The 15000-nt window shown below is 56.2% G+C and overlaps 2 protein-coding genes across 3 annotated transcripts in view; one reads left to right on the plus strand and one right to left on the minus strand.

Annotated features, from left to right (window-relative positions):
• Nucleotides 1–15000, minus strand: part of LOC139232695 (profilin-1-like) — a 762729-nt gene that overhangs the window by 163846 nt on the left and 583883 nt on the right. The window lies entirely within an intron of this gene.
• The window catches only part of LOC139233054 (DISP complex protein LRCH3-like), a 37632-nt gene that overhangs the window by 12771 nt on the left and 9861 nt on the right, over nucleotides 1–15000 (plus strand). The window contains exons 2-10 of the mRNA XM_070863574.1: nucleotides 241–385; nucleotides 2935–3061; nucleotides 3882–3987; nucleotides 4855–4991; nucleotides 5518–5633; nucleotides 8637–8730; nucleotides 9077–9185; nucleotides 13917–14011; nucleotides 14902–14957. Coding sequence (XP_070719675.1) covers nucleotides 241–385; nucleotides 2935–3061; nucleotides 3882–3987; nucleotides 4855–4991; nucleotides 5518–5633; nucleotides 8637–8730; nucleotides 9077–9185; nucleotides 13917–14011; nucleotides 14902–14957 — 985 coding nt within the window. The remainder of the gene's footprint in view (nucleotides 1–240; nucleotides 386–2934; nucleotides 3062–3881; nucleotides 3988–4854; nucleotides 4992–5517; nucleotides 5634–8636; nucleotides 8731–9076; nucleotides 9186–13916; nucleotides 14012–14901; nucleotides 14958–15000) is intronic.

Raw genomic sequence — 15000 nt, forward strand, 5'->3', positions numbered from 1 at the left:
GGGGGAGGGGGAGGAAGAGGGGTGTGGGGGGGAGGGGGAGGAAGAGGGGTGTGGGGGGAGGGGGAGGAAGAGGGGTGTGGGGGGAGGGGGGAGGAAGAGGGGTGTGGGGGAGGGGGAGGGGGAGGGGGAGGGGGGGAGGGAATGGCCCGGTCCCACAGGGCGGGAGCAGGCTTTTCATGTATCGCCCTGGGAACAGACGGATCCTCAGTCGATTTTAATCCCTTTGCCTTCGCTCTGCAGACTTGTCGAAGAACCGGCTGTCGGAGGTTCCCTGCGAGCTCTGCCAATACATCTCGCTGGAGACACTCAACCTGTACCACAACTGTGTGAGGAATATTCCCTCCGCCATCACCAACCTTCAGGCTCTGACCTACCTCAACATCAGGTAAAGGGCCGAGGCCTATGGGCTAGGCCCAGCGATCCCCTCCTCCCCACCTCTCAGCCAATCGCCTTCAATCACTGTGTCCTCTGGTTCCCGTCCTGTCTGCCAATGGGAACAGCTCTCTCTCTCTCTCTCTCTCTACTCTGTCCAGATCCTTCGTGATTTTGAACACCTCGGTCAAATCTGCTCTTCACCTTTCCTCTTAACATCGCTAGCTTTTGCAGTTGTGATGGACGGGTGGCTGTATGTTGTGATACACAAGGTATCAGGTTTGTGTGGGGTGGGTTGACGGACCAGAGGGTGTTTGCCTGTCCATATGTTTGTTGACCTGAATTGTTAACTCTCTCTCTCTCTCTCTCTCTCTCTCTCTCTCTCTCTCTCTCTCTCTCTCCCCGCCAATGCTGCCTCACCCACTGAGCATTTCCGCAGTATTATGCTGTTCTGCTCTTGGCCTTCTCTGCTCGAAGGAGAACACGCCCAGCTTCTCCAGTCTCGCCACAGCTCCGAAGTTCCTCATTCCTGGGACCATTCCGGTCAATCGCCTCCGCAGTCTCCACAGGCCGTCACGTCCTTCCCAAAGTGTGGTGCCCAGAATTGGACACAGAACACCAGCCGAGACAGAACCAGTGTTACATCGAAACATAGAAACTAGGTGCAGGAGCAGGCCATGTGGCCCTTCGAGCCTGCACCACCATTCAATATGATCATGGCTGATCATTCACCTCAGTACCCCATTCCTGCTTTCTCTCCATACCCCTTGATCCCTTTAGCCGTAAGGACCACATCTAACTCCCTTTTGAATATATTTAGTGACTTGGCCTCAACAACTTTCTGTGGTAGAGAATTCCACAGGTTCACCACTGTCTGGGTGAAGAAGTTTCTCCTCATCTCGGTCCTAAATGGCTTACCCCTTATCCTTAGACTGTGACCCCTGGTTCTGGACTTCCCCAACATTGGAACATTCTTCCTGCATCTAACCTGTCCAGTCCCATCAGAATTTTAAACGTTTCTATGAGGTCCCCTCTCATTCTTCTGAACTCCAGTGAATACAAGCCCAGTTGATCCAGTCTTTCTTCATATGTCAGTCCCGCTATCCCGGGAATCAGTCTGGTGAACCTTCGCTGCACTCCCTCAATAGCAAGAATGTCCTTCCTCAAGTTAGGAGACCAAAACTGTACACAATACTCCAGGTGTGGCCTCACCAAGGCCCTGTACAACTGTAGCAACACCTCCCTGCCCCTGCACTCAAATCCCCTCGCTATGAAGGCCAACATGCCATTTGCTTTCTTAACCGCCTGCTGTACCTGCATGCTAACCTTCAATGACTGATGTACCATGACACCCAGGTCTCTTTGCACCTCCCCTTTTCCTAATCTGTCACCATTCAGATAATAGTCTGTCTCTCTGTTTTTACCACCAAAGTGGATAACCTCACATTTATCCACATTATACTTCATCTGCCATGCATTTACCCACTCACCTAACCTATCCAAGTCACTCTGCAGCCCCTTAGCATCCTCCTCGCAGCTCACACTGCCACCCAACTTAGTGTCATCTGTAAACTTGGAGATATTACACTCAATTCCTTTGCCTAAATCATTAATGTTTTATACAAGTTCATCATAACTGCCTTACTTTTGGACTCTGCTTCTATTTATGAAGCCCAGGATTCCGTAAGCTCTTTTTAACCACTTTCTCAACCTGGCCTGCTACCTTCAGTGATTTGTGTCCGTTAGCGGTTTGAATGATTTCCCCTTTCCTTCGACCAATGATCCCATTCCCCTCGCCCTCCCCCCTTGTTTTCTTGTTAATCTATCACTTTCTGTACCTCAACTCTCCCCCTCCCCCAGTTTTTGGGTCTCCTGCTCCTGATCACTCCCCAGTGACCCCTGGGTTAGAGAGAGAGGGAGAATCAGCCAGGGTTCCTGCTCCTGATCACTGCCCAGTGACCCCTGGGTTAGAGAGAGGGGGAAATCAGCCAGGGTTCCTGCTCCTGATCACTGCCCAGTGACCCCTGGGTTCGAGAGAGAGGGAGAATCAGCCAGGGTTCCTGCTCCTGATCACTGCCCAGTGACCCCTGGGTTTGAGAGAGAGGGAGAATCAGCCAGGGTTCCTGCTCCTGATCACTGCCCAGTGACCCCTGGGTTAGAGAGAGGGGGAAATCAGCCAGGGTTCCTGCTCTTGATCACTGCCCAGTGACCCCTGGGTTAGAGAGAGAGGGAGAATCAGCCAGGGTTCCTGCTCCTGATCACTGCCCAGTGACCCTGGGTTAGAGAGAGAGGGAGAATCAGCCAGGGTTCCTGCTCCTGATCACTGCCCAGTCACCCCTGGGTTAGAGAGAGGGGGAAATCAGCCAGGGTTCCTGCTCCTGATCACAGCCCAGTGACCCCTGGGTTAGAGAGAGAGGAAATCAGCCAGGGTTCCTGTTCCTGATCACTGCCCATGGAGCCTTGTGTATGTTGGTAGTGGGTGGGTGAGGTCAGAGTTGGGGGGGGGGGGTGCGTGAAGGTTTGCACAGCGTGCTGACGGCCTTGTTCCCCTCTCTCCCTCAGTCGAAGCCAGCTATGCGTGTTGCCTGCCTACCTATGCTGCCTGCCCCTCAAGGTGCTCATCGCCAGCAACAACAAGCTCACTTCGCTGCCTGACGACATCGGCAACCTGCGACAGCTCCGAGAACTGGTACGTTCACTTTACACAGGTTACCCCCTCCCCCCCCCCCCCCTTGGTGTAGCCGAGGGTATGGGTTCCCAAGCTCGGGTCATGGGTCATCGCCCCCTCGCCCCGCCCCGGGGTCAGAGAGGGGCGACACAGCGGGAGCGTGTGTTCCTGCGTCTCTCTCTCTCTGTGGGGCCCACACCGGGGCTGCCCTTGTTTGGGTCCGTTTACACCTCGCGCAGCCTGGGCTGGTTAGACCGGGGTGGGCTCTGTCATTGTGAAACTGCCCGGGGCTGTGTGTGTTCCTGAAACCAGCCGCAGACAGTTGCCGCCAAGCTCACAGGAAGTAGCGTGTCTGTACTTCACCCTCCTGTACCCCCGGGTCCTCCCGCAGGGGCAGAGCCTACAGCAGCCCAGTCCAGGGCAGGGCCCCCGGTCCCACAGGGCAGGGCCCCAGGTCCCACCCCCGGTCCCACCCCCGATGAAAAGCCGAGATTATCGACGCCCAGCTTGGATTTACGTTCCTGTTGTTCTGGGGAGATCCCTGAGGGAGCCCCCTGGTGGCGAGAAGCAGCTACTGCACCCAAAATTAATCAACTGGGGGGAGGGGGGCTCAGTCTACCTGTGGTTGGGGAGAGGGGGCTCCCTCGGGGTGGGGCCGGGGGGGTCGCTCAGTCTCCCTGTGGGTGCTGGAGGCTCTCTGGGTGGTTGGGAGCTCTCCCTGTGGGTTGGGGGGGGGAGGGGGCGCTGTGTGGTGGTCCGGTGACTGCGATGACCTGGGTGACCATCCCCCTCTCTCTCTCCCTCTCTCCCTCTCTCTCTCTCCCTCTCTCTCACTGCCCAGGATGTGAGCTGTAACGAGATCCAGCGCCTCCCACCACAGATCGGGCTCCTGGAGTCTCTGCGGGACCTCAACGTGCGAAGGAACCAGTTGCTCACGCTCCCGGAAGGTCAGTGCCGCACTCGATGCCTGCCCCCTTCCTCCCTCCCTCCGTCCTCCCTCGCTGACTGGGACCCAGTGCGGAGCTTCACTGACCCACAAACACAGAGAAAAAACTTATATTTATATAGCGCCTTTCACCCCCTCAGGGCATCGCAAAGCGCTTTACAGGCAATGAAGTACTTTTGGAGTGCAGTCACTGTTGTAATGTGGGAAACGCCAATTTGCGCACAGCAAGCTCCCACACACAGCAATGTGATAATGATCAGATAATCTGTTTCTGTGATGTTGGTTGAGGGATAAATATTGGCCCCAGGACACCGGGGACAACTCCCCTGCTCTTCTTCCAAATAGTGCCCCAGGATCTTTTACATCGGCCTGAGAGAGCAGACGGGGCCTTGGTTTAATATCTCGTCTGAAAGACAGACCCTCCGACCGCGCGGTGCTCCCTGGGCCCCGCCCCTTCGACTGCCGGCCTGGATTTTGTACTCGAGTCTCTGGAATGGGACTTCCTGATCTACGGCTGATGACACAAGGCTCCACTTGGCGTGTGCTGAGATTGCTGCTCTCGATTGGCTGGGGGCGGGGCGGGGTTTCTTGAATTGGGGGGGGCAGTGTCCCTGCGCCTGGTAGAGAGGGGACTGAAGGCGAATCAGCAGGAGCTCCTCCTGCTACTGTCTCTCCGCTGACCCCTGGTGGACAGTGCAGGTTTAGGGCGCTGCTGGATTGTGCCGCCCTCCAGAGTTGAACAGCTGCCCTGGCACCTGGATAAAACGGGCTCCGCTCGCGCCTCCGATTCTCCGGAGTCCCCGGGTCATGACCCCAGACAACGCTGCCGAGTGACATAACTCTCACGCCTTCTCCTCATTCCTTCCAGAACTTTCCGAGCTTCCTCTCGTCCGCCTCGACTTCTCCTGCAACAAAGTCACGCGGATTCCCGTCTGTTACCGACACCTCCGCCACCTGCAGAATATCCTACTGGACAATAACCCCTTACAGTCCCCGCCCGCACAGGTAAACACCGGGGGCCTTACTCTGTATCTAACCCCATGCTGTACCTGCCCTGGGAGTGTTTGATGGGACAGTGTGGAGGGAGCTTTACTCTGTATCTAACCCCGTGCTGTACCTGCCCCGGGAGTGTTTGATGGGACAATGCAGAGGGAGCTTTACTCTGTATCTAACCCCGTGTTGTACCTGCCCCGGGACTGTTTGATGGGACAGTGTAGAGAGAGCTTTACTCTGTATCTAACCCCCTGTACCTGCCCTGGGAGTGTTTGATGGGACAGTGTAGAGAGAGCTTTACTCTGTATCTAACCCCCTGTACCTGCCCTGGGAGTGTTTGATGGGACAGTGTAGAGAGAGCTTTACTCTGTATCTAACCCCATGCTGTACCTGCCCTGGGAGTGTTTGATGGGACAGTGTAGAGGGAGCTTTACTCTGTATCGAACCCCGTGCTGTACCTGCCCTGGGGGTGTGTGATGGGACAGTGTAGAGGGAGCTTTACTCTCTGTTTAACTTGTGTTTCTCTCCATGTCTCCAGATCTGCACCAAAGGGAAGATCCACATATTTAAATACTTGAACATTGAAGCGTGTAAAATAGTGCCAGACCTGACTGACCTGGAGCGCGCGATCCGGCCGCAGGGGTTCAGCTCCTGGTGAGTGTGGGCCTCATGGACGTGTCGCTTCCCACAATACTCAATATCTGTCCACTGCATCTGACCGACAGACAGCCCTCCGACCCCCTCTCACCTCCCCCCCCCCCACCGACCTGAGAGGGGAGCAGAGGACATTTGTTGGGAGTTCTGACTGCCAGAGTTTTGGAGAGATCAGAATGGTCGTGGCGGAAGAGAGAAGGCCCATTCAGCCCCTCGAGCCTGTTACACAGGAACAGGAGGAGGCCCATTCAGCCCCTCGAGCCTGTTACACAGGAACAGGAGGAGGCCCATTCAGCCCCTCGAGCCTGTTACACAGGAACAGGAGGAGGCCCATTCAGCCCCTCGAGCCTGTTACACAGGAACAGGAGGAGGCCCATTCAGCCCCTCGAGCCTGTTACACAGGAACAGGAGGAGGCCCATTCAGCCCCTCGAGCCTGTTACACAGGAACAGGAGGAGGCCCATTCAGCCCCTCGAGCCTGTTACACAGGAACAGGAGGAGGCCCATTCAGCCCCTCGAGCCTGTTACACAGGAACAGGAGGAGGCCCATTCAGCCCCTCGAGCCTGTTACACAGGAACAGGAGGAGGCCCATTCAGCCCCTCGAGCCTGTTACACAGGAACAGGAGGAGGCCCATTCAGCCCCTCGAGCCTGTTACACAGGAACAGGAGGAGGCCCATTCAGCCCCTCGAGCCTGTTACACAGGAACAGGAGGAGGCCCATTCAGCCCCTCAAGCCTATCCCACCATTCAATGAGATCAGGGCTGATCTGTATCTTAACCCCATTTACCCGCCTCGGTTCCGTAACCCTTAATACACAACAAAAATCGATCAATCTCAGTTTTGAAATTTCCAATTGACCCCTGACCTCAGCAGCTTTTTGGGGGAGAGAGTTCCAGATTCCCACTGCCCTTTGTGTGAAGAAGTGATTCCTGACATCACCCTCAACGGCCTGGCTCTAATTTTAAGGTGACGCCCCCCTTGTTCTGAATCTCCCCCCTCCCACCAGAGGGAATAGTTTCTCTCTCTCTACCCCGTCAACTCCTTTACACCCCTCGATTAGATCACCCCTTAACCTTCTACACTCGAGGGAACACAAGACCCAGTCTGTGGGACGTGCCCTCGTCATTTAACCCTTTCAGCCCCGGGTATCAGTCTGGGGAATCTGCTCCCCCTCCGAGGCCGATATATCTCCCCTGAGGGGCGGGGCCCAGGACTGGACGCAGTTACTCCGGACAGGGTCTGACCCGAGCTCTGGTCAGTTTGCAACCTTGGTGTCGTATTTGACCCTGAAATTAGCTCCCGGCCACATATCCCGCAGCATAACTAAACCCACCTATTTCCACCTCCGTAACATCGCCCGTCTCCGCCCCTGCCTCAGCTCATCCGCTGCTGAAGCCCTCATCCGTGCCTTTGTTACCTCCAGACTCAACTATTCCAACGCACTCCTGGCCGGCCGCCCACATTCTACCCGACGTAAACTAGAGGTGATCCAAAACTCGGCTGCCCCGTGTCCTAACTCGCACCCAGTCCCACTCACCCATCACCCCCTGTGCTCACTGCCCCGTGTCCTAACTCGCACCGAGTCCCGCTCACCCATCACCCCCTGTGCTCGCTGCCCCGTGTCCCAACTCGCACCGAGTCCCGCACCCCCATCACCCCCTGTGCTCGCTGCCCCGTGTCCTAACTCACACCGAGTCCCACTCACCCATCACCCCCTGTGCTCACTGCCCCGTGTCCTAACTCGCACCCAGTCCCACTCACCCATCACCCCCTGTGCTCACTGCCCCGTGTCCTAACTCGCACCCAGTCCCACTCACCCATCACCCCCTGTGCTCACTGCCCCGTGTCCTAACTCGCACCGAGTCCCACTCACCCATCACCCCCTGTGCTCACTGCCCCGTGTCCTAACTCGCACCGAGTCCCACTCACCCATCACCCCCTGTGCTCACTGCCCCGTGTCCTAACTCGCACCGAGTCCCACTCACCCATCACCCCCTGTGCTCGCTGCCCCGTGTCCTAACTCGCACCGAGTCCCACTCACCCATCACCCCCTGTGCTCGCTGCCCCGTGTCCTAACTCGCACCGAGTCCCGCTCACCCATCACCCCCTGTGCTCGCTGCCCCGTGTCCTAACTCGCACCGAGTCCCGCTCACCCATCACCCCCTGTGCTCGCTGACCCCGTGTCCTAACTCGCACCGAGTCCCGCTCACCCATCACCCCCTGTGCTCGCTGACCCCGTGTCCTAACTCGCACCGAGTCCCGCTCATCCATCACGCCCTGTGCTCGCTGCCCCGTGTCCTAACTCGCACCGAGTCCCGCTCACCCATCACCCCCTGTGCTCGCTGCCCCGTGTCCTAACTCGCACCGAGTCCCGCTCACCCATCACCCCCTGTGCTCGCTGACCCCGTGTCCTAACTCGCACCGAGTCCCGCTCACCCATCACCCCCTGTGCTCGCTGACCTACATTGGCTCCTGGTTAAGCAACGCCTCGATTTTCAAAATTCCCATCCTTGTTTACAAATCCCTCCATGGCCCTCGCCCCTCCCTATCTCTGTAATCTCCTGCAGCCCCACAACCCCCGAGATATCTGCGCTCCTCTATTTCTGCCCTCCTGAGCATCCCTGATTATAATCGCTCCACCATCGGTGGCCGTGCCTTCTGTTGCCTGGGCCCCAAGCTCTGGAACTCCCTCCCTAAACCTCTCCGCGTCTGTTTGCTCCTTCGAGACGGTCCTTAACCCTGCCCTCGCTGACCCAGCTTTTGGTCAGCTGCGCTAATTTCTCTGTATGCGGCTCAGTGTCAAATTCTTATCACGTGACACTCCTGCAAAGCAACTTGGGACGTTTTGCTACGTTAAAGGTGCTATATAATACAGTTTGTTGAGGTAGCGTAACTGCCCCCCGCCCCATGTATTCCAGCCCCCTACCCTCGCCCCTGGAGAAACCGGCCAACATTCCGTGAGCCTGCTCACTATCTCTGACCTTTGCCCTTTGCCCTTGCAGCCTGTCGGACGATTTCAGCAGCCGGCAGCACAGCGGGCTAGACTCCGGGTTCAACAGTGTGGACAGCGGCAACAAGCGATGGTCGGGGAACGAGGTGAGTGAGCCCAAGGGGGTAAGGGGGGGTGGGCGATCCGACCGAGAGACAGACCCCCCCCCCCCCCGTGACCCGGCGGCTGGAGGACCCGCCCCTGGGGCGGTACTGAGGCACACTGGCCGGGGAGGCGCCGATCCCCATCTCCGGATCGTGGAGTTCGCTGATCGTGGGCGGGGGAATGGGAGGGGGGGGGGAATGGGGGGTGGGAGTTAGTGACTGTAGTTGGGGGGGGCTGTCACTGACGGTTGTTCAGTTCACTGTTGCGCTGATTCGCCGGGGTTATGTGAAGCCTGCACGCCCGGCCGTGTTCTGCGCCTGTCTAACACACGCTCCCCTCTGTCCCCAGTCCACAGACGAGTTCACGGACCTGTCTCTCCGGATGGTGGAAATATCCCGGGAGCAGCGACAGCTGAGGGAGAGCCGGCCATCGGGCCACACGGAGAACAACGGGGCCGGTGAGGAGGCGGCTAACGGCAGAAACCACGTCTGTGTCTCCGAGGGAGACTCATAAGAACATAACATAAGAATTAGGAACAGGAGTAGGCCATCTAGCCCCTCGAGCCTGCTCCGCCATTCAACAAGATCATGGCTGATCTGGCCGTGGACTCAGCTCCACTTACCCGCCCTCTCCCCGTAACCCTTAATTCCCTTATTGGTTAAAAATCTATCTATCTGTGACTTGAATACATTCAATGAGCTAGCCTCAACTGCTTCCTTGGGCAGAGAATTCCACAGATTCACAACCCTCTGGGAGAAGAAATTCCTTCTCAACTCGCTTTTAAATTGGCTCCCCCGTATTTTGAGGCTGTGCCCCCTAGTTCTAGTCTCCCCGACCAGTGGAAACAACCTCTCTGCCTCTATCTTGTCTATCCCTTTCATTATTTTAAATGTTGCTATAAGATCACCCCTCATCCTTCTGAACTCCAACGAGTAAAGACCCAGTCTACTCAATCTATCATCATAAGGTAACCCCCTCATCTCCGGAATCAGCCTCGTGAATCGTCTCTGTACCCCCTCCAAAGCTAGTATATCCTTCCTTAAGTAAGGTGACCAAAACTGCACGCAGTACTCCAGGTGCGGCCTCACCAATACCCTATACAGTTGCAGCAGGACCTCCCTGCTTTTGTACGCCATCCCTCTCGCAATGAAGGCCAACATTCCATTCGCCTTCCTGATTACCTGCTGCACCTGCAAACTAACTTTTTGGGATTCATGCACAAGGACCCCCAGGTCCCTCTGCACCGCAGCATGTTGTAATTTCTCCCCATTCAAATAATATTCCCTTTTACTGTTTTTTTTTCTCCCAAGGTGGATGACCTCACACATTCCGACATTGTATTCCATCTGCCAAACCTTAGCCCATTCGCTTAACCTATCTAAATCTCTTTGCAGCCTCTCTGTGTCCTCTACACAACCCGCTTTCCCACTAATCTTGGTGTCATCTGCAAATTTTGTTGCACTACACTCTGTCCCCTCTTCCAGGTCATCTATGTATATTGTAAACAATTGTGGTCCCAGCACCGATCCCTGTGGCACACCACTAACCACCGATTTCCAACCGGAAAAGGACCCATTTATCCCGACTCTCTGCTTTCTGTTCGCCAGCCAATTCTCTATCCATGCTAATACATTTCCTCTGACTCCGCGTACCTTTATCTTCTGCAGTAACCTTTTGTGTGGCACCTTATCGAATGCCTTTTGAAAATCTAAATACACCACATCCATCGGTACACCTCTATCCACCATGCTCGTTATATCCTCAAAGAATTCCAGTAAGTTAGTTAAACATGATTTCCCCTTCATGAATCCATGTTGCGTCTGCCTGATTGCACTATTCCTATCTAGATGTCCCACTATTTCTTCCTTAATGATAGCTTCAAGCATTTTCCCCACTACAGATGTTAAACTAATCGGCCTATAGTTACCTGTCTTTTGTCTGACCCCTTTTTTTAAACAGAGGGGTTACATTAGCTGCTTTCCAATCCGCTGGTACCTCCCCAGAGTCCAGAGACTTTTGGTAGATTATAACGAATGGATCTGCTATAACTTCCGCCATCTCTTTTAATACCCTGGGATGCATTTCATCAGGACCAGGGGACTTGTCTACCTTGAATCACATTAGCCTCTCCAGCACTACCCCCCTAGTGATAGTGATTGTCTCAAGGTCGCACTGCACGGGAGGAGGCCATTGGGCTCATCGAGCCTGTGCCGGCTCTGTGAGCGAGCGATCCCATCAGTCCCACTCCCCCTGCCCTTTCCCCACAGACGGTGAATGTTTCCCCGTCAAGTATTTATCCAATTCCCGGTTTGAAAGTTACTATTGAATCTGCTCCCACCGCCCTTTCAGGCAGCGTGTTCCCGATCACAACTCGCTGCGTAAAAACATTCTCTCCATCTCCCTCTCTGGTTCCATCGCCGATTATCGTCAATCTGTGTCCCTCTGGTTACCCACCCTCCTGCCCCGGGAACAGGCTCTCCTTATTTACTCCATCAAAACCCCTCGTCATTCCGAACACCTCGATTAAATCTCCCCTTAACCTTCTCTGCTCTGAGGAGAACAACCCCAGCTTCTCCAGTCTCTCCCCCTCACTGTCGTCCCTCATCCCTGGGACCATTCTGGTCAATCTCCTCCGCACCCTCTCCAAGGCCGTAACATCCTTTCTAAAGTACGGTGCCCAGAATTGGACACAATACTCCAGCTGGGGCCGAACCAATGTTTGATAAAGGTTTAGCAATAACTTCCTTGCTGCTGTGCTCTGTACCTCTCTTTATGGAGCCCCGGATCACATCTTCCTTTGTAACAGCCTTCTCCGCTTCTCCCAGTGTCAAAGATGTGCGTACGTACACCCTTGGGTCTTTAGGTTCCTGCACTCCCTTTACAATTATAACATTGTGTGTACATTGCACCTCTGATACTGAATGGAATCGCTTCGCACTTCCCGGTGTTAAATCTCAGCCACCACGTGTCCGCCCATTTCACCAGCCTCTCTCTCTCTCATTTTGCAGTCTATCACTAGCCTCCTCACTGTTCGCTGTACTGCCAAGTTTCAAGCCATCTGCAAACTTTGACATGATGCCCTGCCCACGAGTCCAGGTCATTAATGCATCTCAGCAAGAGCAGCGGTGTGAACCCCGGGCCCCTGGGGATCCCCACCGTACACTGCCCTCCAGTCTGAAAACCAACTGTTCACCCCTACTCTCTGCTTTCTGTTCCCTAGCCAGTTCTGTATCCAAGTAACCCCTGCCTCTTTAACTCCATGGGGCCCAATTTTGCCAACCAGTCTGTTACGTGGCACTTTATTACACGTCCGTATGTACAGCATTAACCGCACTGCCCTCATAAGAACATAAGAAATAGGAGCAGGAGTCGGCCATTCGGCCCCTCGAGCCTGCTCCGCCATTTAATACGATCATGGCTGATCCGATCATGGACTCAGCTCCATTTCCCCGCCCGCTCCCCATAACCCCTTATCCCCTTCTCGTTTAAGAAACTGTCTATTTCTGTCTTAAATATATTCAATGTCCCAGCTTCCACAGCTCTCTGAGGCAGCGAATTCCACAGATTCACCACCCTCAGAGAGAAGAAATTTCTCCTCATCTCAGTTTTAAATGGGCGGCCCCTTATTCTAAGATCATTCCCTCTAGTTCTAGTCTCCCCCATCAGTGGAAACATCCTCTCTGCATCCACCTTGTCAAGCCCCCTCATAATCTTATACGTTTCGATAAGATCACCTCTCATTCTTCTAAACTCCAATGAGTAGAGGCCCAGCCTACTCAACCTTTCCTCATAAGTCAACCCCCTCATCCTCGGGATCAACCGAGTGAACCTTCTCTGAACTGCCTCCAAAGCAAGTATATCCTTTCGTAAATATGGAAACCAAAACTGCACACAGTATTCCAGGTGTGGCCTCACTAATACCCTGTATAACTGTAGCAAGACTTCCCTGCTTTTATACTCCATCCCCTTTGCAATAAAGGCCAAGATTCCATTGGCCTTCCTGATCACTTGCTGTAACTGCATACTATCCTTTTGTGTTTCATGCACAAGGACCCCCAGGTCCCGCTGTACTGCGGCACTTTGCAATCTTTCTCCATTTAAATAATAACTTGCATCTACCCCTCTCCGTTACTTCATCCGAGTCGGGGTTCTCCCCCGAGAGGTACAGACCCGCCCCCCCCTCCACCCCGGACAAACCGTGCCGGGTTCCCGGAGAGGGCCTGCGATCCCCCCATGGCGGGGTATTGGGGGGGGGGTTTCCCGGAGAGGGCCTGCGATCCACCCATGGCGGGGTATTGGGGGGGGGGTTTCCCGGAGAGGGCCTGCGATCCACCCATGGCGGGGTATTGGGGGGGGGGTTTCCCGGAGAGGGCCTGCGATCCACCCATGGCGGGGTATTGGGGGGGGGGTTTCCCGGAGAGGGCCTGCGATCCACCCATGGCGGGGTATTGGGGGGGGGGGTTTCCCGGAGAGGGCCTGCGATCCACCCATGGCGGGGTATTGGGGGGGGGGGTTTCCCGGAGAGGGCCTGCGATCCCCCCATGGCGGGGGGGGGCGGTTTCCCAGAGAGGGCCTGCGATTCCCCCCATGGCGGGGTATTGGGGGGGGGGGGGGGTTTCCCAGAGAGGGCCTGCGATCCCCGCCATGGCGGGGTATTGGGGGGGGGGTTTCCCGGAGAGGGCCTGCGATCCCCCCATGGCGGGGTATTGGGGGGGGGGTTTCCCGGAGAGGGCCTGCGATCCACCCATGGCGGGGTATTGGGGGGGGGGGTTTCCCGGAGAGGGCCTGCGATCCACCCATGGCGGGGTATTGGGGGGGGGTTTCCCGGAGAGGGCCTGCGATCCCCCCATGGCGGGGTATTGGGGGGGGGGTTTCCCGGAGAGGGCCTGCGATTCCCCCCATGGCGGGGTATTGGGGGGGGGGGTTTCCCGGAGAGGGCCTGCGATTCCCCCCATGGCGGGGTATTGGGGGGGGGGGGGTTTCCCGGAGAGGGCCTGCGATTCCCCCCATGGCGGGGTATTGGGGGGGGGGGGTTTCCCAGAGAGGGCCTGCGATTCCCCCCATGGCGGGGTATTGGGGGGGGGGTTTTCCCGGAGAGGGCCTGCGATTCCCCCCATGCTGGGGCGGGGGGTGTGTCCACGCAGGGTTGCCCAATGCCCAGCACTAACCGCTCTTTGCCCTGTTGCAGCTGACCAGGATCTGGAGCAGATCGACTTCATTGACAGCAGTGTGAATGGGGAGGAGGAAGAGCCTCAGGGTCACCGGCCGCTGCACTCACAGGAGGTAATCTCGCAACCCCCCCAGCTCCCCGCGGAAAGGGCTCCTTGATCAGCAAACCACCAATCAAAGCAAGGCTTGCATTTCTCTAGCGCCCGGCACCATCTCGGGACGTCCCAAAGCGCCTCACAACCAATGAAACACTTTGAGTGTAGTCACTGTTGTATTGTGGGAAACGCGGCAGCCAATTTGCGCCCAGCAAGCTCCCACAAACGGCAATGAGATATTGACCAGATAATCTGTTTTAGTGATGTGTTAGTGATAAGAAATAGGAGCAGGAGTCGGCCATTCGGCCCCTCGAGCCTGCTCCATCATTCAATAAGATCATGGCTGATCTGATCCTGGCCTCAACTCCACTTCTCTGGCCCCAGGACACCGGGGAGAACTCCCCCCGCTTTTCTTCGAAATAGTGGCCTTGGGATCCTTTACATCCACCTGAGAGAGCAGACGGGGCCCGGGTTTAACGTCTCACCCAAAAAACGGCCCCTCCGACAGTGCGGTGCTCCCTCAGTACCGCCCCTCCGACAGTGCGGCGCTCCCTCAGTACTGCCCCTCCGACAGTGCGGCGCTCCCTCAGTACTGCCCCTCCGACAGTGCGGCGCTCCCTCAGTACCGCCCCTCCGACAGTGCGGCACTCCCTCAGCACTGCCCCTCCGACAGTGCGGTGCTTCCTCAGCACCGCCCCTCCGACAGTGCGGCGCTCCCTCAGCACTGCCCCTCCGACAGTGCGGCACTCTCTCGGGCCAGACAGCAGCCTGTTCTGGGCCTGACCTAACCCTTGACCTCTCTGCCTCGCCCACCTGTAGTTACTTTCGCAGCTGCTGTCTCTGAGCCTGAATCTATCGGAGCTCTTCAATCTGCCGCCACTTTAAATCCTGTCTCTGTTTCCCTTTCAGGATAATAAACGGAGTCGGAACAGCACGGAGAAAAGCGACAGACTTCCTCACAATGGGTGAGTCTGGAGTGTTACACAGGAACGGGAGGAGGCCCATTCA

The sequence above is a fragment of the Pristiophorus japonicus genome, chromosome 20 (assembly GCF_044704955.1).
Source record: "Pristiophorus japonicus isolate sPriJap1 chromosome 20, sPriJap1.hap1, whole genome shotgun sequence".
Lineage (NCBI taxonomy): Eukaryota > Metazoa > Chordata > Chondrichthyes > Pristiophoridae > Pristiophorus > Pristiophorus japonicus.